The 24,252-nt window shown below is 43.8% G+C and overlaps 2 protein-coding genes and 1 long non-coding RNA gene across 9 annotated transcripts in view; 1 reads left to right on the forward strand and 2 right to left on the reverse strand.

The window, feature by feature from the left end:
* JAK1 (Janus kinase 1) overlaps positions 1–2,133 on the reverse strand; it is a 246,801-nt gene extending 244,668 nt beyond the window's left edge. Inside the window, exons 1-2 of one of the 3 annotated variants that reach the window (XM_069593727.1) lie at positions 1,851–2,133; positions 1,277–1,438 (exon numbers count right to left, since the gene is read on the reverse strand). The gene's annotated coding sequence lies outside the window, so the exon portion shown is untranslated. Of the gene's footprint in view, positions 1–1,276; positions 1,506–1,850 lie in introns of those variants that run through there. The other 2 variants (XM_069593677.1, XM_069593735.1) reach the window with 2 other exon arrangements.
* LOC138442464 (uncharacterized) lies at positions 1,492–17,499 on the forward strand. The gene is made up of 2 exons (XR_011257695.1): positions 1,492–1,673; positions 16,241–17,499. It is a non-coding gene; the product is annotated as an uncharacterized lncRNA (long non-coding RNA).
* LOC138442441 (cytochrome b-c1 complex subunit 9) overlaps positions 16,222–24,252 on the reverse strand; it is a 35,658-nt gene continuing 27,627 nt past the window's right edge. For 4 of the 5 annotated variants that reach the window (XM_069593809.1, XM_069593818.1, XM_069593786.1 and 1 more), the window contains 2 exons: positions 19,657–19,790; positions 16,222–16,830 (listed from right to left, as the gene is read on the reverse strand). In XM_069593809.1, coding sequence (XP_069449910.1) covers positions 16,455–16,649 — 195 coding nt within the window. In that variant the 5' untranslated portion in view covers positions 16,650–16,830; positions 19,657–19,790 and the 3' untranslated portion in view covers positions 16,222–16,454. The remainder of the gene's footprint in view (positions 16,831–19,656; positions 19,791–24,252) is intronic. The other variant, XM_069593792.1, reaches the window with a different exon arrangement.

Genomic DNA, 24,252 nt, shown 5'->3' on the forward strand with positions numbered 1-24,252 from the left:
CTCTCCTTTCTGAATCCCAGCTATTCATTAGCCAGCAAGAAAACAAGTTCAAATAAGCGTGCAAACATATTTACATATTTTAATTGTTAAGCATCTCAAAAATGGAAAGACTGAGAATGAAAATGTCTCACACTAGGGAACAGGGGTGACATCTCTTTCCACACCTCCATCCCCACCTAAATATCATAGGACTACAGGCAAAAATGGGGAGCAGCTGATAAGAATAAATAGATTATAAATGCAGGAGGGTTGAAGAGGAAACTGCTGTTGGGGATACTCAGGACAGAAAGAAGACCCCTGGGTCCCTTCTCTTCCACTGTTTCCTCCTCCCTTTTGGAATGGTTAGATTTAGGGCAGGGTGTGCCTTCTGCTTGGGAGGCGTATTTGGCTTCGGAGAACCAAGAGGGGCCAGGGTGGGGCCCAGAGAAAGAGAGCCAGAAACTGGTTACTCAGGCCAGATTCTGGACTAAGCTCTTAGCGAAAGAATAGAGGGGGCAGATTCCATCTTAAGACCCACTGGGGAACGAAGAACGCACACTAAGCCCAAGGAGATCACTTCTTTCTGTCTAAATCCAGCAGTTAGTTGCTGGTTGTGAGCTGCAGGTCCAGAGGCAAGAAAAAATCCCGATACATCTGTAGACAACTTGCAGGGGTGGGTCGGGGGACGCAGGTGGCCACGCAATCGGCAGGTGAAAGCCTGGGATTCTGGGACGGGAGGGCTGGTTAACAGCTTTGGGAAAGCTGGTCGGTTTTTCAGCCCACCTCTCCTCCAAAGCGAGGAATAAGCACAGGTGTGGTCCTTCTCCAAGAAGGTGGTAGCTGGCCTGCGGGTAGCTGAGTGAGGGAAAAGATTCCTCGGAAGGGGTAAGGCAGGGGTTACGCCCATGGGGTCAGCTACGGCGGGGAGCAGGCGATCTTCGCCAAGTCCCCTCCCCCTTCTTGAAAAGCGACCGAGACCGGCATAAATTTCAGCCACGCACCCCTCCTTCCCCAATAATGCTTCTAATAAAAGGAACAGCCTCTCATGCCTACACACACACACAAAAAAACCAACTGCAAGCTCTGGTTGATGGAAATAAACAGGTGAGCCCCAAGAGGAAGCGGGAAAAGATCGGGGATGCGAGCACGAACGTGCGGAGAAATCAAGGCTTCCCCGCCCTCCCTGCACACCCCTCCCCTCTCGCCCCGGAGAATCTGCGTGGCAGGTTGTAAGCTAAAAATGCCACTCAGACAGACCCCCCTCATCTCCCCGCCCCGCGCCCATTCTCCCTCCTACCCCAGGGTCCGGCGTCCCGGCCTCGTGGTAGCGACCGGTGCCCGCGCCGCGCGGGGCTCACCCTCGCCCCGGACCGCCGCCGCGGGGACTCCGGTCTTCCTCTCTCCTCCCTCCCTCCTCCTCCTCCTCCGCCTCCTCCTCGCAGACTCCTCCCGCCGGATCCTTCATGTAAACAACATCCAGGCTCTATTTACAGTCGCCGCCGGACGGCAAGGGACCCACGCCAGCTGCCTGGAAGCAGGCGGGGGTGGGGGAAAAGCGAGTGCGCAACATTTACACACACCCGCCCCGCCCCTCCGCGCCACTGCCCCGCCAGGGGGCCGGAGCGGGACACCGGGGGTCTCCCCGCGCCCCTGTTCAACCTGCGCCGCTCCTGGCACCCCAGCGAGGGCCAGAGGTAAACCGCGGAAATACCGATGGGCGAGGTCGCTCCCCCCCCACCCCGCCGCCCCGCAGGGGAAGAAAAAAAACCAAAAACATCCCAACCACAACAAAACCAGCCCAGCAACACCCTCCAAGTCCGTGCGGGGTCCCAGCCCGCCCCGAGCCTCCGCCCCGGCGCCCCGCCGCCTACCCCGAGGTGGCGAGCTGCGTGCAGTCCCCCGCGGAGGCTGCAGGGCGGGCTCTGGGCAGCGGCGCGCCCTCAGCCCCAGCCGCCGCCGCCCGGCCCGCCCCCCGCGCGGCCGCCGAGCCGGCCGAGCCCCGCGGCGGCGTGTGCGTGTGAGGGTGCGCGCGTCGCGGCGGGCCTCGCCAGAACCGCTCTCCTCGCCCCGCGGCTTCCCGTGCTCTCGGGCGGGCGGGCTCGGGCGCCGCGAGACCCGGCCAGGAGCGGCCCGGCCAGCGCTCCACCGCGCCGCAGGGGCGCGCACACGGACGTAGACTCTCGGCGCACCGAGCCCCGCGCGGCCGCACGTCTCCCGCCGGCGCCCGGCTCCGCGCGCGCCCTGCCGCCCCCGCGCCGGGCACGCCGCCCCCACACCCACCTGCGCCCCCGGGGGGGTCCTGGACCCCCCTTTCCTTTGTTCTTCCCGCTATTTGCATGAGGATTATCTAATGACGCAGCAAGGATACAACGTGCTCGCCACAACGTGACCGTCGCCATTTTTCTGTTTTTATTCTATCTCTGCCATGTGATAGATGAGGGGGGGTGGGGGTTGGAAAAGAGAGAGAGAGACTGGATTAAAAAAAAAAAAAAAAAACTTCCGGGTCTCTTGACCGGGAAGGGAGAAAAACAAAAGGGAGACGAGACACAACTCCACGGGAAGGATGTGTGTGTGTTTGCGTGTGCACGCGTTTGAGCGCCCTTCTGCTCGGAGAAGGGAGGCTCCCGGGGCGGGCCCGGAGCATCCTCCCACCTAGGGAACCCTCTGACACCGGTTGGTCCAGATCGACCCCTCTAGCCGTGGCGGTTGCGGGTTGCGAGTTGCGGTCCCACACCCGCAGCCGACGCTCTGCGAAGCTGTCAGCTTAGTCCATTCTGGCCGCCTCCACTTGCTGGTCCACCCCAGAGCTCGCGCTCTCGCTCCTAGGCGGGTGTACCTTTCTGGGTTACATGCAAAGAAGTCTCACTAACATGAAGGAAGAAACGATCAAATTCAAAGACTACCGTATTTCCCAAGTTTTAAAATAGTTTGCTTCCCTGCTGTTGTGCATAACAACCGCGTGGCAACACTAGGCAGAATCTAATATCAGTTCGAATCTTTCCTTCCTCTCTTTCTTTACCCTCTTTTCTCTCTCATCCCGAAGCGGAACACACCCTTGTGTGGTGTTCCGAGGGATTTGTCAGGAGGGGACCGACCTTTCCTCGTGGATTGACTCATTTAGAAAGATCTTAATAAATGGTTGTTCGAGGTCAGGGAGCATTGTTTAAGAAGACGGTTGCATGGAGCAAGGTGGATTCGCGTTACACTCATGTCATTCACATTCAGAGGGCGTGATAGTTCATTCTCTCCCAAGTCTCGTGTTCACGGGCTGCTGAAAAAAAGTATTTTGGAACTCTGCCACATTTTTCAGTGAGCTATAGAATTTTGTGCTTTTGTTTACTATTGTATTTCCTTTGGGCACTTTCACTTTTGTTTCTCTGGAGTTTCCTTTCTGGTTTCTTGTACTATTCGCAATTCAGAGCAGAAATGGACTAGAGCGAACAGGGTTCCTCACTTCTCAGGCAAAGACACTGAGGCTCTGGGTAGTGACGGGAGTTGCTCCAGGTCACACATTTAATTTGAATAATTGAGCCCTGCTCACCTGATGTATCTGTTAGAGGGGTGGCGATGGAGAGTGGGGGAGGGGGGAGTTAACGATGTAGAGCAGCAGTTCTGCTTTGTGAAATTCGTATCCTAGATATTAAAGATGGAGAACACTTACCAGATCATTCATGTCTTAGGACTGCTGTGAACTGATTGCTTCTTCAAAACCCGTTTTCTTGTGCCTTGACTCCTGTTTATCTGTTCATTGAGGTTCTGCTTCACCTTTACATGGAGAGTTTGCTATCTCGCTGAACAACCCTACATGATTGCTATGAATTCACTTTATTAGAATCACAGAGATGACCACTCCTTTGGGCACTCACTGTGTCCTTTTTATATTTATTTCATGATTCCTTTAACATTTACTGTACAGGACAGCTGATGTACTTCTCTGACCAAGAGGGTCAGGACCATGCTCCTATTATATCTCCCATGTTTAGCACCCTGTCTGGCAATGATTGAGCATATAAAGGTCTGAAGAGGATTTTTTCCATAAATACATCCTGACCATTTCTAGGAAATTCCTTCCATGTTTTTGGGGAAAGCAGAACACTGAAGGTGCTTTTTGATGCTTACACCTCCACGGACCGTTTTTGGGCAGGCTTTTAATTTACAGAGCCAAGCAAATCATTTGCTATCTAAAATTTTTAATTTTGTTATTTTTAAAAATAATTTATTTATTTATTTGGCTGCACTGGTTCTCTTGGCTGCTGAAGCTCTAGTTGTGATGTGCTGGCTTCTCACTGCAGAGCCATGGGGCTCTATGGCCCTGGGACTTCAGCAGTTGCTACATGTGGGGTCAGCAGTTGTGGCTCCCAAGCTCCAGAGCAGGGCTCGATAGATGTGGTACACAGGCTTAGGTGCTCCAAGGCATTTGGGATCTTCTCAGATCAGGGATTGTACCTGCATTGGCAGGCATGTTTGTTACCACTGAGTCACCAGGGAAGCCCTCAGTTAAAAAAACAAACAAACAAACAACTATTATCTCCCCTCTTTTTAACGTATTTGGTTCCTCATCTTCAGATCCTATCCAATTAATATAATTAATTATGCCAACACTTTGAGTTTTGCTTTCATAGATTGCAAATGTTGGTGAAGTTCAACCTGATTTTACCCTGCTCAGCCTGGAATTAAATGATCAGAGGCAGCATTCTTTAGGAGACTCTGATTCTTCTTGGAACCCAGTGAACTAAGTGAAGAGGCTGGGTTGAGCACACTGAAGAGGGCTGCTGGAAAGATGTCGGCACTTGGACGAAAAGTGCATATTTGCAACTTTAAAGGATTAGAGAACAGTTAGTGTATGTAATTATATTTACAGCTTACAGGAAGGTCCAGACTGTCACAAGGGAGCTCAGACAAATCTAGACTGGTGAAGTTCCATTGCATATCTGAATATGAACTGCACGTATTCATTTGGACAAGACAGAGAAGTTGGTATTACTGACTGTAACCGCTAAAGTTCGTATGTTTGAATGGGTGCTTCTGTATTTAGAATGGCTAACCAACAAAGGCCTACTGTATAGCACATGAAACTCTGCTCAATGTTATGTAGTAGCCTGAATGGGAGGAAAGTTTGGAGGAGAACGGATACGGGTATATGTATGGCTGAATCCCTTTGCTGTTCACCTGAAACTGTCACAATGTTGTTTATCACCTATGTGTGCCTGTGTGCTCAATTGTGATCAACTCTTTGTGGCGCCGTGGACTGTATCTGCCAGGCTCCTCTGTCCATGGGATTTTCCATGCAAGAATACTGGAGTGGGTTACCATTTCTTCTTCCAGGAGATCTCCCCCACCTAGGGATTTAACCTGTGTCTAGGGTAGATTCTTTACATACTGGGTCACCTGGGAATACCTTAATTGGCCATGCCCCAATATAAAATGAAAAGTTTTAAAAAATAATAAAGTTTATATATTTCATCCCAGATAATATGTGTGATAATAATTTTAAGGGCAACCGTATCAACCTCTAGCAAGGTGAAGGTAAGGCCTAATTACATGTAAAGGCACATGCTCACTTAAATACAAAGTTAAACAGAGGAAAAAGGAGCACAGCGCAAAAACATAAGAAATACCTCTATATCTCTTGTCTTCCATATCCATATGCTCACATCATTATATTCTTTATCAAACTTAAATCCTCTGTGATAACTACATAGCTGCTGATTAAAGAGAGCTCTTGTAGGCACTCCAACAATTTTCTTTCATTTCTCTAAATACACACTTGAAAAATGGCAATTCTTGGTGTGTGAGATGAACTTTGGAATCGGGTACTAATCTCAGCTCTGCCGATCTATTAGCTGTGTCATCCTGGGTAAATTATTCATCAGTTCTGATTCTCTATTTGTTTACATATAAAATGACAATTACAACACCTACCTCAAAGAGGAATTTTAAGATTTAAATTTAATCAAAATATAATAAAATAAATGCAAAGACCTCACATGGTACTTGGAACAGAATTTTTAATAACAAGTATCTGTAATAATTTTGTTATTGCATTTGTATTTACCAGATGCACTTTTTAGAATTATTCCATCCCTTTTGGGTTCTTGCTCTTGACCCTTCAACAAACCTGCTATTGATGAAAGTTCTCTGACTATGAAGGTAAATAAGTCCAACTTTCAGGTTCACACTTCAGCCTTGGAAAAGATCCATATGCCAGTCACTATCCTGACACTGGAGAACTGAAGACAAATACTTGGCTCATACCACTTAATGATGATCTACCTGAGAAATATTTAATTAAGATCTAATTTATTAATACCCAGGCAATGACAATACTTGTGGAAGCAGTTAGGAAAATGCCAAAAAACCAAAAACAAAAAACCCAAACAAAAACATCTCAAAAGAAAACTCCACACATCTTCACATAAGTGAGGAAGATTACATTTAAAACTGCATCTAATCAGCATCAGATTTTGAAAAGCTTTCTGCAGATTTTGAAAAGCTTTCTGGTCCAGTGGAAAAGGCACGCTTCTTTTGCATTCATGTGAAAAATATGCCAGGTTGTACCTTTGAAGTAATGTTAGACAAATATAGTTAATAGGAAGCACTTCTAGTTGTTAATTAATTAGGTCACTCTAATCAAGAACTGTTTTCTGAGAAACTTATTCCCAGCCTTGGGTCAGATGCTAAAGAAACAAATATGGTGAAGATAGACTTTGCCCTTAAGAAAGTCATTCAACAAGTGTTTATTGATTACCTATGGGATAATCAATGGTGAGCAAGACATGAGCTAACTAGTGGGAGACCGATATATATACGTATCTTTCCAGCCTCCTCAAGAAGAATGTGACAGATACTGAGTTTGAGAAAAAATAAAATATATATTCCCTGCCTCACTTCCAAAGGTTTTTTTATTCCTTGAAACAAAAAGCAGCTCTTGAAAGAATACACTGGTCTCTGTAGTCCATGAAAACCTGGAAATCTCACTAGTGTTAGGGAGAATTGTGAAGTGAGCAAAGTTATTTTCAATTCTCAAACCCAGGCTATTTAAATAGCTTTCTGTTCTCTCAGTTTCTATCTATCTGAAATATTTTGTTATTCAAAGGACTACTATAATGGTGATTCTAAAATATAAATCCAATTATATTATTCCCATGCTTAAAATTTTTCTTGGCCTCCTATTATCCACCAAGCATGGCACACAGAATTATTTAAGATCTTGTTCTGTCAAGCCTTCTAGCCTCATCCTCTCTAAGACCCACATGTAGGGGTACCAGATTTAGTAAATAAAAATACCGTCTGCCCAGTTAAATTTAAATTTCAGATAAACAACAATTTTGGGTATAAATGTGTCTCAAATATTGCAAAAGACACACTTACATGAAAATATTCACTGTCTATCTGAAATCCAGATTTCAATGGGGCACCCTGTGTTTTATTTGGCAGCCCTCCCTACTCATGCCAGACAGATGAATTAACTTCCCTTTCCCCACTGGTCTCTTCATGCCTTCATCAGTTCTTGAGATCTTCTCCATCCTGCCCCTTATCCACGTGATATTCTGCTGCTGCTTCTTCACAAGGCAGTTATGGGCTCTGGAACTCTGCAAGTGTGAGCTTAGAATCTAGCAGTGTGCTGTGGATGGGCTGGGCCTGGCCGCTTGTGTGCCTTGTTTAATATCTGGGCTTCTGCCCCAGCTCCTCTTCATCTTTTCCATTCTCCCTCATGAAACTGGAGTTCTGCCCTGAACCCCAGTTTACTTGGCTAGGACCCACACGTGGTTTTTCAACCTTGCCAATTTTCTCCCTGGGGCTGTGGGGCTAGATCTTTCTCCCAGCTGCTGGCTGGACTCCTGACTAAACTAGATGGATCATTGAAACCTGTCTCAGATGCTGTCGCCTTCCTGTCTTGCCTACTATAAAGGCTGAACAAGAGCCTCAAATAAGATGAAGTTTGTGAAAGTGGTTTGTAAATTATGAAGTCTCTAGGATGGTAGTTTAGATTGGAGATGACTTGTAAGCTCTTTACCTGGTCCTAACACAGGAAAACTCTCTAAAGTGCTCTGTATTTCCCTTGTGTCTGCTCATGCCTGGTGATATATAACGCTGAATATGATGTGGAAATTTTCCAAATGTCCTCTAATTTTGATTAGTGCATTCAGCCACTCTGGCTATTATATTATAAATGAATCTAGAGCAGTGGCTTTAATTTTTAAAATTTTAATTTTATAATCCAAGATGTACTTCTTCATAACAGAAGCCAAAGTCTCATGAACTATGTCATACTTGGAGTGTGTGTACTGAACTCTGGTATTTTCTTCTGTATTTCATCTTTTAAAAAACTGGTTGTGTGTATTGTCAGTCGCTTTAGTTGTGTCCGACTCTTTGTGAACCCATGGACTGTGGCCTACCAGGCTCCTCTGTCCATGGGATTTTCCCAGCAAGAATACTGGAGTGGACTGCTGTGCCCTCCTCCAGGGGATCTTCCTGACCCAGGGATGGAACCCATGTCTCCTGCATTGCAGGTGGGTTCTTTACTGCTGAGCCAGCAGGGAAGCCAAAAATTGATTAACCCACCATATTAATTTCATAACCCACTAATAGGTTGTGACTTGGATTTTGCTAAGCACTGATCTGCACAAGTCACTGAGGTTTCATGTATTATCCAGCTGACCAGGACAGCTGTCAAATGTCTACCTCATTTGCTGCAGTCTCCAACAGGAACACCTTGCCCACAAAAGGAGTTGAGGTGACCTCACTGAGGTAAGTCAGAGTTGCCCCTTTTCATAAGATCAGTAAGCAAAGTACTGCAGCTGGATTTTTTAACCTTCCTGGAGTTAATATACAAAATTTCTGGCAAGGCCAATTATAAAGAGGGATAGCTCAAAATTATTTCAAATGGCAACTACATTCATTTTCAAATAAAAGGATATTGTTCGGGGGTGGGTGGGTGGGTGGGTGTAATTCTTTCTCAAACTAAAAAAATATATATTTCTGGTTGGGTAAAAGAGATTGCTACATGTCTGAGATTCCACACTGATTTTTACAGTTAAATGTAAATGAGCAATCTCTCCCTCTCTGCTATGATTTTAACTCTACTTTTCCTGAATGGTGAGCAGGTTAATCTGATGTTCAGAAACTGCACAACAGTAGATTCCAGAGAAAATAAATACAATATATAGAAAGGAAGTATTGTTCAAATGGAGTAGAAGGAAACAGTTTACCTAAGGAATTCTTATGATACAGGTAGTCAACCCAGCTGCTAGAATTTAGAACTTTGTCCCACTTACCCACCCTCTCCTTTTACTCAGGGTGCCTCTTTCATGCTTCTTTATGGTAGGGTTTTATTTCTGTCTGTCTTGTTGGCCTTGAAAAGACCAGATCAATGGTGGCACAAAAACTGGATTGGAGAGATTTTAAGAGAGAACCGGAGAAGAGGAATTAGAAGCAGCTAGTATAGACAATGGCAACCCACTCCAGTACTCTTGCCTGGAAAATCCCATGGACGGAGGAGCCTGGTAGGCTGCAGTCCATGGGGTCGAGGGTCGGACATGACTGAGCGACTTCACTTTCACTTTTCCCTTTCATGCATTGGAGAAGGAAATGGCAACCCACTCCAGTGTTCTTGCCTGGAGAATCCCAGGGAAGGCGGAGCCTGGTGAGCTGCCGTCTGTGGGGTCTCACAGAGTCGGACACGACTGAAATGACTTAGCAGCAGCAGCAGCAGCAGTGTAGACAAGTGTTTGGCCACAAAAGCTTGGTTTAGTCGCTAAGTCGTGTTCAACTCTTGTGACCCCATGGACTGTAACCTGAAGGGCTCCTCTGTCTATGGGATTCTCCAGGCAAGAAAACTGGAGTGGGTTGCCATTTCCTTCTTCATACAAAAGCTCACAGAGAAGTAATTTGGTAATCAAATAAGGGAAATCAAGGCAAGGGGTGGTTTTTGGTTGCTTGTCTTCAAAGTGCTTGAAACAATTCATACACTGACGGAAAGGATCCAGTAGAGGGAAAGTTCATGACATAGAGTCCCCTAGGGGAGGGGGAGAGTGTATAAGTGGAAGCTTTTATACAGGATCTCTGAGTGTGCTATGAGGGCAGGGTCTAACCTGGTACACCTTTATGGACATGTGGATTCTGACTCTTCAGTTTTCTCAAGAAAGAAGCACAGTCATGAGCTGAGTGTGAAGATAGGGGGAAAGAGAGACAAGGGTGTTAGCAGAAAGTGAACATATGACTGTAGGGTGCAGGAGAGTGAACGGATCAGGGAGTCAGCAGATATTGGCTGGGGAACAGTAAGGGCTTCTTAAGTGACAAGCTTTGGAGGAGGCAATGGCAACCTACTCCAGCATTCTTGCCTGGAGAATCCCATGGACAGAGGAGCCTGGTGGGCTATAGTCCATAGGGTCCCACAGAGTCAGACATGACTAAAGCAACTTAGCACACACAAGTGACAAGCTTAAAGTGAGACCAGTGTGGGTGGAAAGTTGAATTTGAACAAGGTTGTGATTTTCCCAATGAGTGTGACCTAATTAAGCTGATTGAGGGAATTTGGGGAATTTTAGGCTGAGTGAAAAGGGAATGGAAGACCTTGAGTGGTAAGGGACAACAACAAAAAAATGGTGCCTAGGATGCTCCTCCCTCTGGTCTTTGCATGACTGGCTTCCTCTTGTGGTTCAGCCACTCTCTAATGTCACCTGTTAACTCTCTTCTGAGTGAGTGAATGAGTGAAGTCGCTCAGTCGTGTCTGACTCTTTGCGACCCCATGGACTGTAGCCTACCGGGCTTCTCCGTCCATGGGATTTTCCAGGCAATAGTCCTGGAGTGGGCTGCCATTTCCTTCTCCACTTTTCTGAGTACTTAAAGAATTTTCTTTTTACGCATAACTTGGAAACACTGCAAATTAGATTCCCGACCACCTTAATAACTGGAATATCACAAAAAAGGAGTATCAGTAAGTGACATGAATTTTTCGGTTTCCCAGTACATATAAAAATAATGTTAACACTATACTTTAATCTAGGACTTCCTTCATAGCTCAGTCGATAAAGAATCTGCCTGCAATGCCAGGAGACATGGGTTCAATTCCTGGGTCAGGAAGATCCCCTGGAGAAGGAAATGGCAACCCACTCCAGTATTCTTGCCTGGGGAATCCCACAGACCGAGGAGCCTGGCAGGCTACAGTCCATAAGGGTTGCAAGAGTAGGACAGGACCACCACCATACTGTAATCTATTAAGTGTGCAGTGGCATTGTGTCTTAAAAAAATGTACAGACCTTAATTTAAAAATACTTTAGGTCTTAAAAAAAAAAAAAAAGCTAACCATCATCTGAACCTTCAATGAGTTGTAATCTTTTTTCCTGTGGAGGGTCTTGCCTCATTGTTGATGGTTGCTGACTGTTGAGATGACTGTGGCAATTTCTTAAATAAAGCAACAATGAAGTTTGCCAAATTGATTGACTCTTTCCTTCACAAAATATTTTTCTGTAGCATGCAATGCTGTTTGATAGCATTTTACTCACAGTAGAACTTCTTTCAAACTTGGAGTCAGTTCTCTCAAACTCTTCCACTGCTTCATCAACTAAGTTTATGTAATATTCTAAATCCTTTGTTGTCATTTAAACAATCTTCTCAGCATCTTCACCAGGAGTAGATTCCATCCCAAGAAATAGCTGTCAAGCTTCCCCGGTGGCTCAGTGGTAAAAAAATAAAATAAAATAAAATCCACTTGCCAATGCATGAGACATGGATTTGATCCCTGATTCCAGGAAGATGCCCCATGCCTTGGAGAAACTAAGCCTGTGTACTACAGCTACTGAGCCTGTGCTCTAGAGCCTGGGAGCTGCAACTACTGAGCTCATGTGTCATAGCTACTGAAACCTTCACATCCTTGAGCCCAGGCTCTGCAACAAGAGAAACCGCTGCAATGAGGAACCCAAGCACCACAACTAGAGAGTAGCCACTACTTGCCACAACTAGAGAAAGCCCCTGGGCAGCAATGAAGACCCAGCACAGCCAAAAATCAAATAAATAATGAAATAAAATTGTTTTAGAAAGAAATCACTTTCTTCCCTCATTCGTAAGAAGCAACTCTTCATCCACTAAAGTTTTAAACTGATGTTACAGCAATTTAGTCACATCATCAGGCTGCATTTCTAATTCTGCTTCTCTTGCAATTTTCATCACATCTCCAATTACTTCCTCCACGGAAGTCTTGAACTCCTCAAAGTCATCAATGAGTGTTGGAATCAACTTCTTCTAAACTCCTGTTAATGCTGATATTTTTACCTTTTCCCATGAATCACAAATATTCTTAATGGCATCTAGAATGTTGAATTCTTTCCGGAAGCTTTTCAATTGACTTTCCCCAGATCCATCAGAGGAATACTATTTATGACATCTATAGCCTTATGAAATGCATTTCTTAATAAAACTTGGAAGTCAGAATTACTGTACTCCTTGAGCCATAGGCTGTAGGGTGGATGTTAGCAGGCATGAAAACATTTATCTCATTGAATGTTTCCATCAGAGCTCTGAGTGACCAGGTGCATTGTAATAAATATTAATATTTTGAAAGGAATCTTTTTTTTTTTTCCTGAGCCATAGGTCTTAAGAGTAGGTCTCAACACTGGGCTTAAAATATTCAATAAATCATTTTGTCAGCAGGTGTGCTATCATCCAGGTTTTGTTGTTCAATTGATAGAGCCCAGGAAGAGTAGATTTAGCATAGTTCTTAAGGACCCTCGGATTTTCAGAATGGTAAATGAACCTTGGCTTCCACTTAAAGTCACCAGCTACATCAGCCCCTAATAACAAGTGAATTTGAAACGTTGAAATCAAACATTGACTTCTCGTCACTAACCGTGAAAGTCCTGGGTGGTATCTTTTCCCTAGAGAAGGCTATTTTGTCTACATTAAAAATCTATTGTTTAGTGCGGTGGTGCTTTAGTCGCTAAGTTGTGCCGACTCTTGTGACCCCATGGACTGTAGCCTGCTAGGCTCCTCTGTCTGTGGGATTCTCCAGGCAAGAATACTGGGGTGGATTGCCATTTCCTTCTCCAGGGAATCTTCCCAAACCAGCAATTGAACCCATGTTTCTTGCATTACAGGCAGATTCTTTACCAACTGAGCTACAAGGGAAGCCCTAGATTGTTTAGTGTAGCTACTTTCATTAATTATTTTAGCTGGATCTTCTGCGTAACTTGCTGCAGCTTCTGAGACTCAGCGCTTGCCGCTCCCCTTTGCACTTTCATGTTATGGAGATGGCTTCCTTCCTTCATGAACCAACCTCTGCTAGCTTCAGACATTCCTTCTGCAGCTTCCTCGCCTCTCTCACCTTCATAGAATCGAACAGAGTTGGGGCTTTGCTCTGGATTAGGCTTGCTTCCCTGGTGGCTCAGAGGGTAAAGCATCTGCCCGCAACGCGAAAGACCCAGGTTCGATCCCTGAGTTGGGAAGATCCCCTGGAGAAGGAAATGGTAACCCACTCCAGTACTCTTGCCTGGAAAATCCCATAGATGGAGAAGCCTATAGGCTACAGTCTATGGTAGGCTACAGTCTATGGGGTTGCCAAGAGTCGGACGTGACTGAGTGACTTCACTCACTGAAACTTTCTCCATATCAGCAATAAGGATGTTTTGCTTTCTTATGATTCCTGTGTTTGTTGGAGTGGCACTTTTAACTTCCTTCAAGAACCTTTCCTTTGCATTCACAACTTGGCCAGCTGTTTGGTGCAAGAGGCCTCGTTTTTAGCCATTCTCAGGTTTCAACATGCCTTCCTCGTTAAGCTTAATCATTTCTAGCTTAATCATTTCTACATTTCTAAAGTGAGAAATGTATGACTCTTCTTTTTACTTGAGCAATTAGAGACCATTGTAGGGTTAGTAATTGGCCTAATTTCAATACTGTTGTGTCCCAGGGAATAGGGAGGCCTAAGGTGAGAAAGAAATAGAGGAAAAGCTGGTCAGTGGAGCCATCAGAACACATACGTTTATTAAGTTTGCCATCCTATATAGGCACAGTTCACGGTGCCCCAAGACAATTATAATAGGAACATCAAAGATCACTGATCACAGGTCATCATAACAGATGTAGTAATAATGACAAAATTTGAAATACTGTAAGAATTACTAAAATGTGACACAGAGATGAAATGAGAAAATGCTGTTGGAAAAAATGGTGCTGATAGACTTGCTTGACACAGAGTTGCCACAAATCTTTAATTGTAGAAAACGAAGTATTGGAACTTCTCTGGTGGTCCAGTGGTTAGGGTGTACACTTCTACTGCAGAGGGCACAGGTTTTATCCCTGGTCAGAGACTAGGGATGCTGCAATTAAGATTGAAGATTCCATGTGCAACAACTAAGATCTGGCACAGTCAAACAAATTTTAAAAAAGAAAAAGAAAATCAACATATAATTTAAAAAAATACAGGACATACAAAGTGCAAAAAAATGAGATAAGCTTATACTTTCTTTTATTAATCATCTACATATGTATCTATATAGTATCTATCTCTGTATCTCTATACCTATCTATAGCTCTACGTACCTTTCTGTCATCTATTTATCTATCTTTGTATCTATTCATCCATCTATCTATCTGTCTATCTATCAGTTGATGTATGATCTGTTTCATACATCTAGAATATAAGCCCCGTAAGGACTTTGCCCATAATGTTGATTATTTTATTGCCACAGCACTTACCTGGCACAGAAAAGACCAAAAAGTATATACTAGAAGAACAATGAATGGCTAGAATATGATTTTAAGGTCTTTGCCATCCCAGTCACGCTTTTCTGCTTGTGTTCCTGTTTGTTGGTTTTCTCCTTCTAACTTCTACCAAGACAAAGAAGATCCCCACCTGCCATAAGATTAGCACTGCTTACTAGACCATCTGCTTCTGGTCTCCGATGAGGCCTTCTGAGGGTGTAAACAGGAGAGTGCAAGGAAAATTTTACCAGAGTTATGCAGAGCTATGCAGGCACTGCAGTGGTGAGCCCAAAAGTGTGTCTTGAAGACACAAGAGCCTTCTGTTTTGTTTTGTTTAAAACAGGCTTATTTAGTTTAATTTAGATGCCATAAAATTCACCCATTTTAGTGTAAATCTTGTTGAGTTTTAGTGAGTTCATACAACTCTTCGGCCATTGCCACAGTTCAATTTTAGAACACTTTCACCACCAGAAAAAATTCCCTTGTTCCTATTTGCAATCCATCTCTGCTCCCACCCTCAGTCTTAGGCAATCACTGATCTTTGTTTCTATAGTTTTGCATTTTCTAGAATTTTCATATAAATGGAATCATACAATATGTAGTCTTTTGGGTCTGCCTCCTTGCATTTAATATAATGCTTTTATTGTGTGTAGTGCACTACGCTATAGATATACAACATCTCACTTACTGACTGGCCTTTTGGTAAACACTGTTTCCAGTTTGAGGGCTGTGAATAATACTCTTTGGTGACCCCATGGACTGTAGCCCACCAGGTTCCCCTGTCCATGGGATTTCCCAGGCAAGAATACTGGAGGAGGTTGCCATTTCCTTCTCCAGGAGGTCTTCCTGACTTAATGTATCAAACCTGTGTCTCGTGCATTGGCAGGTGAATCCTTTACCCCTGAGCCACCAGGCTATAAATGGTTTCCCTGGTGATTCAGTGGTAAAGAATCCTCCTGCCAATGCAGGAGATACAGGTTTGATCCCTTGTCCAGAAAGATCCCATATGCCATGGAGCAAATAAGTCGGTGTGCCGCAGTCACTGAACCTGTGCTCTAGAGCCCTTGAGCGGCAACTTCTGAGTTTCGTGCTGCAGCTGCTGAAGCTTGCATGCCTAAAGCCCATGCTGCACAAGAGAAACCACTGCAATGAGAAGCCTGCACAATGCAATTAGACAATAGCCCACATAGCAATGAAGACCCAGCACAGCCATAAATAAATAAATAAAAATAAATCTTGTGGCTCAGCTGGTAAAGAATCCGCCTGCGCTGCGGGAAAGCTGGGTTTGATCCCTGGGTTGGAAAGATCCCCGGGAGAAGGGAAAGGCTACCCATTCCAGTATTCTTGCCTGGAGAATTCCATGGAATGTATAGTCCATGGGGGTCACAAAGAGTCAGATATGACTGAGCAACTTTCACACACAAATCTTAAAATACTGCTATAAATATTTGCATACAAGTGTTTTTGTGAACATGCATTTTCATTTCTCTGGGGTAGATACTTAGAAGTTGAATTGTTAGGTCAAATGATTAGCACAAGTTTAACTTTTTTTTTTTTTCCCAAGGACAATTTACATTTATTTGGTGATGACTCTGACTAAACATACTTCAGACACAGCAGAAGTTAAAGAGTCTGTCAGGTGACGCCATCTCCTGTGGACAGCTCAAGGTGGTCTGTGGAAAGCGGCGCGAACATGTCTTCAAGCTGAGGCCCCGGCTCTGGGCAAACAGCTGGTGCTGGACCTGGTCCTTCTGGCCTGGACGGGAGCCTCCAAGGAGCTACTCCTTATTCTCATACTTGTGCTTGATGTGCTTGCACAGCTTCCCCTCGTTGATGTGTTCGTAGATCGCGTCTGCGCCTTGATCGAAGGCGCGCTCGAAGAACAGGGCGCCCACGATGATGGTGAGGGCGAAGGTAGAGGTCCTGCAGAACAGCAAGGAGTACAACCTCGCAGTCAACGTCGGGGCCGCCATGTTTACAAGTTTAACTTTTTAAAAGTGCCGAATAGTTTTCCAAAGTGGCTGTCTTAATTTAAAATCCCATTAGCAGTGTGTGTTTCTTCCAGTCTTCACCAATATTTGGTCAGACTTTTTAATTTTAGCCATCCCAGTAGGTATGTAGTGTCATATCCTTTTGGTTTTAATTTACATTTCTCTGAAAAGAGAGAGAGAGACTTAATAAGAACGTATTTAAGATTCCAAATGAACCAGCACCAATTACACGAAAGCTTAAAACAAAGTTATGAAGCAGTTTAATTTTTATTTTATATTATTATAAAGTGATCAAAGACTTGAAGAGAATATACAAAGCTGTTAAACAGTATTTTGTGAAAGTCCATAAAGTACAATAAGAGAAATGTTTCCAATCATTTTTTCCCCCTGTTTTGGACTTGTCAGAAAGTGTATCTTCAGGTTCTAGACCTTCTAATTCAGCGTTTCATCTTCCTAACAGAATCTTAGTAGAAGAATAGATAGAGAAGAGTAAGAAATTTAGTGGCACATGGTAAACCCTTAAACTTTTTAAAAGATATAATCTTGAAACATATGAAGCTAGATAAACAGGAAAATAAGCAATTTTAAATATAATCTTCCTTCTTTGCAGTGACTGAATTATAAATGGAATCAAACAGTATGTACTCGTTTGTGTCCTGCTCAGTATAGTTTTGAGATTCATCAATGTTAATATGAGTATCAATTTCTTGTTTTTCTGATTCTTATTGTGCTTTAAAAAAAACACACAATTTGTTTATCCATTCTCCTATTAGCAACATTTTGTTTCCAGGTTTTATTATTGTGAATAAAGTTGCCATAAATGTTGCTATAATGATTTTTCATGTACATATATTTTCATTTCTCTTGAGTAGATGCTTAAAAGGGGAATTCCTGGACACAGAGTGGGTATATTCTTTACAGTAAACTCCCAAACAGTTTACCAAAGTGGTTGTACCATCTTATCCCCCACTAGCAACGAACACAAGTTGTAGGAGCTCCATCTCACTGCTAACACTTGATATTTGTCATTGTCTAAATATGTGGCCATTCTAGTGGGTGAGAGATGGTATCTCATGGTTTTAATTTGCATTTCTCTGATGAATAATGAGATGTTCATACAAATTTACATGGTATTTACATGATAAAAACTGTTTTGTGTTTGTACTAGTGATTCATATATTTTCTTTTTTGAACTGTTTTGAAATCAAGTCTTTTCTATATTTTTAAAAAACTGGGTTTTCTTTTTGTTATTGATTTGGAGGAGTTCTTTAGTGGACTTCTCTTTGAGCTACACTATACCTGCTTTTGTTATTCTTGTACAGTCAATAAGAATTTGTAACTTATAACTGCCCAGTGTTAGTATTGCTATGGAGAATGAGGGGAGAGAGACTACTGAGAGGGTGCAGAGGGGCAGAGAGAGAGCTTTCTCTGGAGGCTTGAGAGTACACTGGATGGTCAAGAGGAGCCAGGCTGGTACCGGGCAGGCTGAGTGAGTCATGGAAAGAGACCTACAGCCACTCTCTCGGAAGGAGTTCCCTAAAATGGGGACTCCTCCATTCAGGGGAGGTGCTGGACTTTCACGTAGATCCGAGAACAGGGACTCAGATTAAACATACATGTATATAGATATGAATGTATCTCTATTATACATGTATATGTATTATATATATAGTATAGCCAGAATAAATATACATATATATATATATAGCCAGAGGCGGGTGTACTTGGATGCTTATGTGTCAGAGACACAATTCAGGCCCTTAAACAAGACTTTTTTTTTTTTGCTTTATTGAAGTATAGATGATTTAAATGGTATGTTAATTTCTGCTGTACAGCAAAGTGATTCAGCTATTCACATATATATATAATATATGTATTATTTTTCCTATTTTCTATTATGGTTTATTACAAGATATTGACTATAGTTCCCTGTGCTATACAGTAGGAACTTGTTTTTTATGAGACCTTTTTATAAATGACCTAGAAAACTAATATGTGACCCAACTTCTGCCTCCCTGTGAACTCCCCAAGGAGGGCAACAAATTCTTTCAGAGTTTTTTAGAATAGAGAAAATTTAACTGTGATGCTATAGACCATTGGCTCCTCTGTTGTGTTCTCGGTTCTCCTCTCAGAAGTTGCTTGCTTAGGTTATAGGTACAATTAGCAAGCTAAGTCTTTCATGTATGGGTAGATAAAAAGCTAGTGGAGGTGATGGAATTCCAGTTGAGCTATTGCAAATCCTAAAAGATGATGCTGTGAAAGTGCTGCACTCAGTATGCCAGCAAATTTAAAAAACTCAACAGTGGCCACAGGACTGGAAAAGGTCAGCTTTCATTCCAATCACAAAGAAAGACAATGCCAAAGAATGCTCGAACTACCTCAAAACTGCACTCCTCTCACATACTAGCAAAGTAATGCTCAAAATTTTCTAAGCCAGGCTTCAACAGTACATGAACCATGAACTTCCAGATGTTCAAGCTTGTTTTAGAAAAAGCAGAGGAACCAGAGATAAATTGCCAACACCAACTGGATCATCAAAAATGCAAGAGAGTTCCAAAAAAACATCAATTACTGCTTTATTGACTATGCCAAAGCCTTTGACTGTGTGGATCACAACAAACTGTGGAAAATTCTTCAAGAGATGGGACTACCAGACCCCCTGATCTGCCTCTCGAGAAATCTGTATGCAGGTCAGGAAGCAACAGTTAGAACTGGACATGGAACAATAGACTGGTTCCAGATCAGGAAAGGAGTACGTCAAGGCTGTATATTGTCACCCTGTTTATTTAACTGATATACAGAGTACATCTGGAGAAGGCAATGGCACCCCACTTCAGTACTCTTGCCTGGAAAATCCCATGGACGGAGGAGCCTGGTAGGCTGCAGTCCGTGGGGTCGCTAGGAGTCGGACATGACTGAGCGATTTCACTTTCACTTTTCACTTTCATGCATTGGAGAAGGAAATGGCAACCCACTCCAGTGTTCTTACCTGGAGAATCCCAGGGACGGGGGGGCCTGGTGGGCTGCCGTCTCTGGGGTTGCACAGAGTCGGACACGACTGAAGCGACTTAGCAGCAGCAGCAGAGTACATCGTGAGAAATGCTGGACTGGATGAAGCACAAGCTGGAATCAAGATTGTTGGGAGAAATACCAATAACTTCAGATATGCAGATGACACCACACTTATGGCTAAAAGCGGAGAACTAAAAGAGCCTCTTGATGAAAGTGAAAGAGGAGAGTGAAAAAGTTGGCTTAAAACTCAACATTCAGAAAAGTAAGATCATGGCATCTGGTCTCATCTCTTCATGGCAAATAGATGGGGAAACAATGGAGACAGTGAGAGACTTTATTTTTTGGGGCTCCAAAATCACTGTAGATGGTGACTGCAGCCCTGAAATTAAAAGACACTTGCTCCTTGGAAGAAAAGTTATGACCAACGTAGACAGCATATTAAGAAGCAGAGACATTACTTTGCCAACAAAGGTCCATCTAGTCAAAGCTTTGGTTTTTCTAGTAGTAATGTCTGGATGTGAGAGTTGGATTATAAAGAAAGCTTGAGTGCTGAAGAATTGATGCTTTTGAACTGTGATGTTGGAGAAGACTCTTGAGAGTCCCTTGGACTGCAAGGAAATCCAACCAGTCCACCTTAAGGCAATCAGTCCTGAATATTCATTGCAAGGACTGATGCTGAAGCTGAAACTCCAATACTTTGGCCATCTGATGCGAAGAACTGACTCATTTGAAAAGACCCTGATGCTGGAAATGATTGAAGGCAGGAGGAGAAGGGGACCACAGGGAATGAGATGGTTGGATGGCATCACCAACTCAATAGACATGAGTTTGAGTAAGCTCTAGGAATTGGTGATGGGCAGGAAAGCTTGGTATACTGCAGTCCATGGGGTTGCAAAGAGTCAGACATGACTGAGTGACGGAACTGAACTGAACTGAACTTAGAGACTTATTATTACCGGCTTTAATGTGACTGTGGCTTAAGTCTTATTATTTTTGGACTTCAGTCTTTACTGTCATTATTAGATCTGCTGATCATCAGTCATTTCAGAGCCAAGACCAATAAAACACCAGAAACTGGAATACAAAGGACTGTATAATCAACTCTGTTATTCAGGGATTCATTGATCCAAGACCCCAATTTAGAATTTATTAGAATTTCCCCATTGTATATGCATTCAAGTTTAACTCTGTTGTGTCAGTAGCAAAAGATTTGGCAAAGCAAAACGATAAGGTTGCAAAAGGAATGTTCACTCAGCTAAAGAAAACAGTTGTTCTCATTGGGAGAACACTGGGAACTCATTAGAGGTTTCTATGTACTTGAACAATTAGAAGCATGCATGTATCACACAAGATATCACAATCTATTTTGTCGATTTAGTTTCCTCTCTGTCTCCTTCATTAGGCACTGCTTGGTTGAGGGCAGGAACAATGCTCGTGCACAGAGTAGATACTTAGCAAGTGTTAGCAGGTTCTTCCATGTAGCATGGATGTCTCATGTGTTATTCAGACTCATGGATCCCTATATGTGTTTACGTGTGTGTGTATGTGTGTGTATAAAACTGTCTCTATAGGGTTCATTGAGCTGTAGTTGGGAGTGCAAGAGGTTTGTCAGAGATAACATTTGTAAAAGATAACAGAGGGGAAGAAGCAGAACTGTGCAGGAAAAGCCTCAGAGCCTGATCTGAAAGTGTGTCGGATGACCGGCTGGGAAGCTCTAGAACCAAGACTGTCCCTCAGAAGAGGTCCCCATTGGGCAAAAACTACCAGGCTTAGTCTCCCACCATGCTGAAGGGGTTGGCCAGGGGCTGCTGAAAAGGAGCAGCATGTCCTTAAGCTCACAAGATTATCCCGAGACAGATCCTGAAGATGCTAACTGGAGGCTGTCAGCTAACAGAACTCCATGCAACCAAGCAGCCTCTTCTTTCTTGAAGGCAGATCTGGGTGATGAACCTCTGTGCTTGCCACAACTTACCAAGATCATGACTCCCCACCAACTACGCAAATTCAGATATGAGGCAACTGACCCTGTCTACCACTTCTCAGAACATCTCCCCACCTCTCCTCTGATGAGGTGTATATTGGGAGACAGGGAGCTCCATTTTGCAAGGGTGCCCAGTGTCCTCAGTGTTGAGTTTACATTATGAGGGTCAGTCAACCAGTTGGAAGAGTCTATGAATTGCCGCTGTGGTCCACCACCAGTAGGAAGTGCCAAACCGCAGCCCGGGCAGGGAAAGATGTGAATGGCATCAAATCTCCCCAAATCCCCTGACTGGCTGATGTGGTTTGCCCTGGTCATTTCAGTAGCCTCAGAATACCAAGGCCTCACATTTTACGCAAAAATTTTATGGCCACACCAAGATGGGATTTTATTGTATCTTTATTTTCAATTATAAAAGTCAAATATGGCTTTTGTATAAAATTTACACAACCTATTCTAGGGACTAAAGCAAAAATCATCCATAAAATCACCTCCCAAAGGCAATTATTAGCAATTTTGTGTTTTCTCTTTCAGTCACAAACATAAAATATTCCCCATCCCCTTGTTTGTCAAATGTCATGTACATTTCTCAAAGACAGACCATTCTTGCACATTTTTTAACACATCCTGAGACTGGACTGAAAAGTTCCCAGCGCTAGAGACAGATGGCAGAGTGGCTTAGAGGAAAGAGTGTGGACTGAAGGCGGTGGAGCAGTCAACTTCCAAAGCTGTATTTTACTTTAAGCACTCTACCCTCAAAAGGGTAGAACTGAGGGTCCAGGGACCTCATCACAAAAAGACTTCTTTCCTCTCTTTGGCTTGGAGTCAGGTTGGGTTGGTGAATGTTTTACATGTTTTGGAAAAACATGGGGCTAAGGCAAACTCATGCTTTAGGTCTATGCATGTGTGTGACCGTCAGCCGTGCCATCACGCAGAATGGCAGACTCACTCATCTAGCTAGCTTTTACTAAGTGCTTACGGTGTGATTGAACACGTTTCTTGCCCTCAAAGAGTATAAAGTCTAGTGATGGAGACAGGAAACTGACTTTAAAAATATATCTTGTTCCCGGGAGAAATATCAATAACCTCTGATATGCAGATGACACCACCCTTATGGCAGAAAGCGAAGAGGAACTAAAAAGCCTCTTGATGAAAATGAAAGACGAGAGTGAGAAAGTTGGCTTAAAGCTCAACATTCAGAAAACGAAAATCATGGCATCTGGTCCCATCACTTCATGGGAAATAGAAGGGGAAACAGTGGAAACAGTGTCAGACTTAATTTTTCTGGGCTCCAAAATCACTGCAGATGGTGATTGCAGCCATGAAATTAAAAGACGCTTACTCCTTGGAAGGAAAGTTATGACCAGCCTAGACAGCATATTAAAAAGCAGAGACATTACTTTGTCAACAAAGGTCCGTCTAGTCAAGGCTATGGTTTTTCCAGTGGTCACGTATGGATGTGAGAGTTGGACTGTGGAGAAGGCTGAGCACCGAAGAATTGATGCTTTTGAACTGTGGTGTTGGAGAAGACTCTTGAGAGTCCCTTGGACTGCAAGGAGATCCAACCAGTCCATTCTAAAGGAGATCAGTCCTGGGTGTTCTTTGGAAGGAATGATGCTAAAGCTGAAACTCCAGTACTTTGGCCACTTCATGTGAAGAGTTGACTCACTGGAAAAGACTCTGATGCTGGGAGGGATTGGGGGCAAGAGGAGAAGGGGATGACCGAGGTTGAGATGGCTGGATGGCATCACGGACTTGATGGCCGTGAGTCTGAGTGAACTCTGGGAGTTGGTGATGGACAAGGAGGCCTGGCGTGCTGTGATTCATGGGGTCGCAAAGAGTCGGACACAACTGAGCGACTGAACTGAACTGAATGCACGTATATTGTTGCAGGCTGAATTGTATTCCTCCCCGAGTTCATATATGGAATCTTTAGCCCTCAGTACCCCAGAATGTGACTAGAATTGAAAATAGGGCCTTTAAAGAGGTGATTTAAAAAGAAAAAGATGATTAAGTTAAAATAGGCTGTTAGAGTGGACCTTGATCTGATCTGACATGTGTGCTTTTTTTTAGTTTTCTTTTTGCTATACTGGATCTTCACTGATGCTTGTCGCTGGCTTTGTCTAGTGGCGACGCTCAGGCTTCTCATTGCGGTGGCTTCTCTTGTTGCCAAGCACAGGCTCTAGGGTGCTTGGGCTTCAGTAACTGCAGCGTGTGGGCTCAGAAGTTGTGGCTCTCAGGCTCCAGAGCTCAGGTTCAGCAGTTGCAGCACCCAGGCTTGGCTGCTCCGTGGCATGTAGGATCTTCTCGGACCGGGAAGTGAACCTGTGTCGCCAACACTGGCAGATGGATTCTTAACCACTGGACCACGAGGGAAAGCCTAACATGTGTCCTTTTAGTAAGAGGAGATTTGGACACAAGAAGAAACAGTAGGAACATGACCACACAGAGGAAGGACCACATGGAGATCACAGCTTGAAGGCAGCCATCTGTAGACCAAGGGGAGGGGCCTCAGGAGAAACCAACACCTTGATCTTGAATTTTCAGCTTTTGTTAAATCACTCTTTGGCATCTGTTAGAGCAGCCCTGGAAAAC

Source organism: Ovis canadensis, chromosome 1, assembly GCF_042477335.2.
Source record: "Ovis canadensis isolate MfBH-ARS-UI-01 breed Bighorn chromosome 1, ARS-UI_OviCan_v2, whole genome shotgun sequence".
In the NCBI taxonomy this organism is placed as follows: domain Eukaryota; kingdom Metazoa; phylum Chordata; class Mammalia; order Artiodactyla; family Bovidae; genus Ovis; species Ovis canadensis.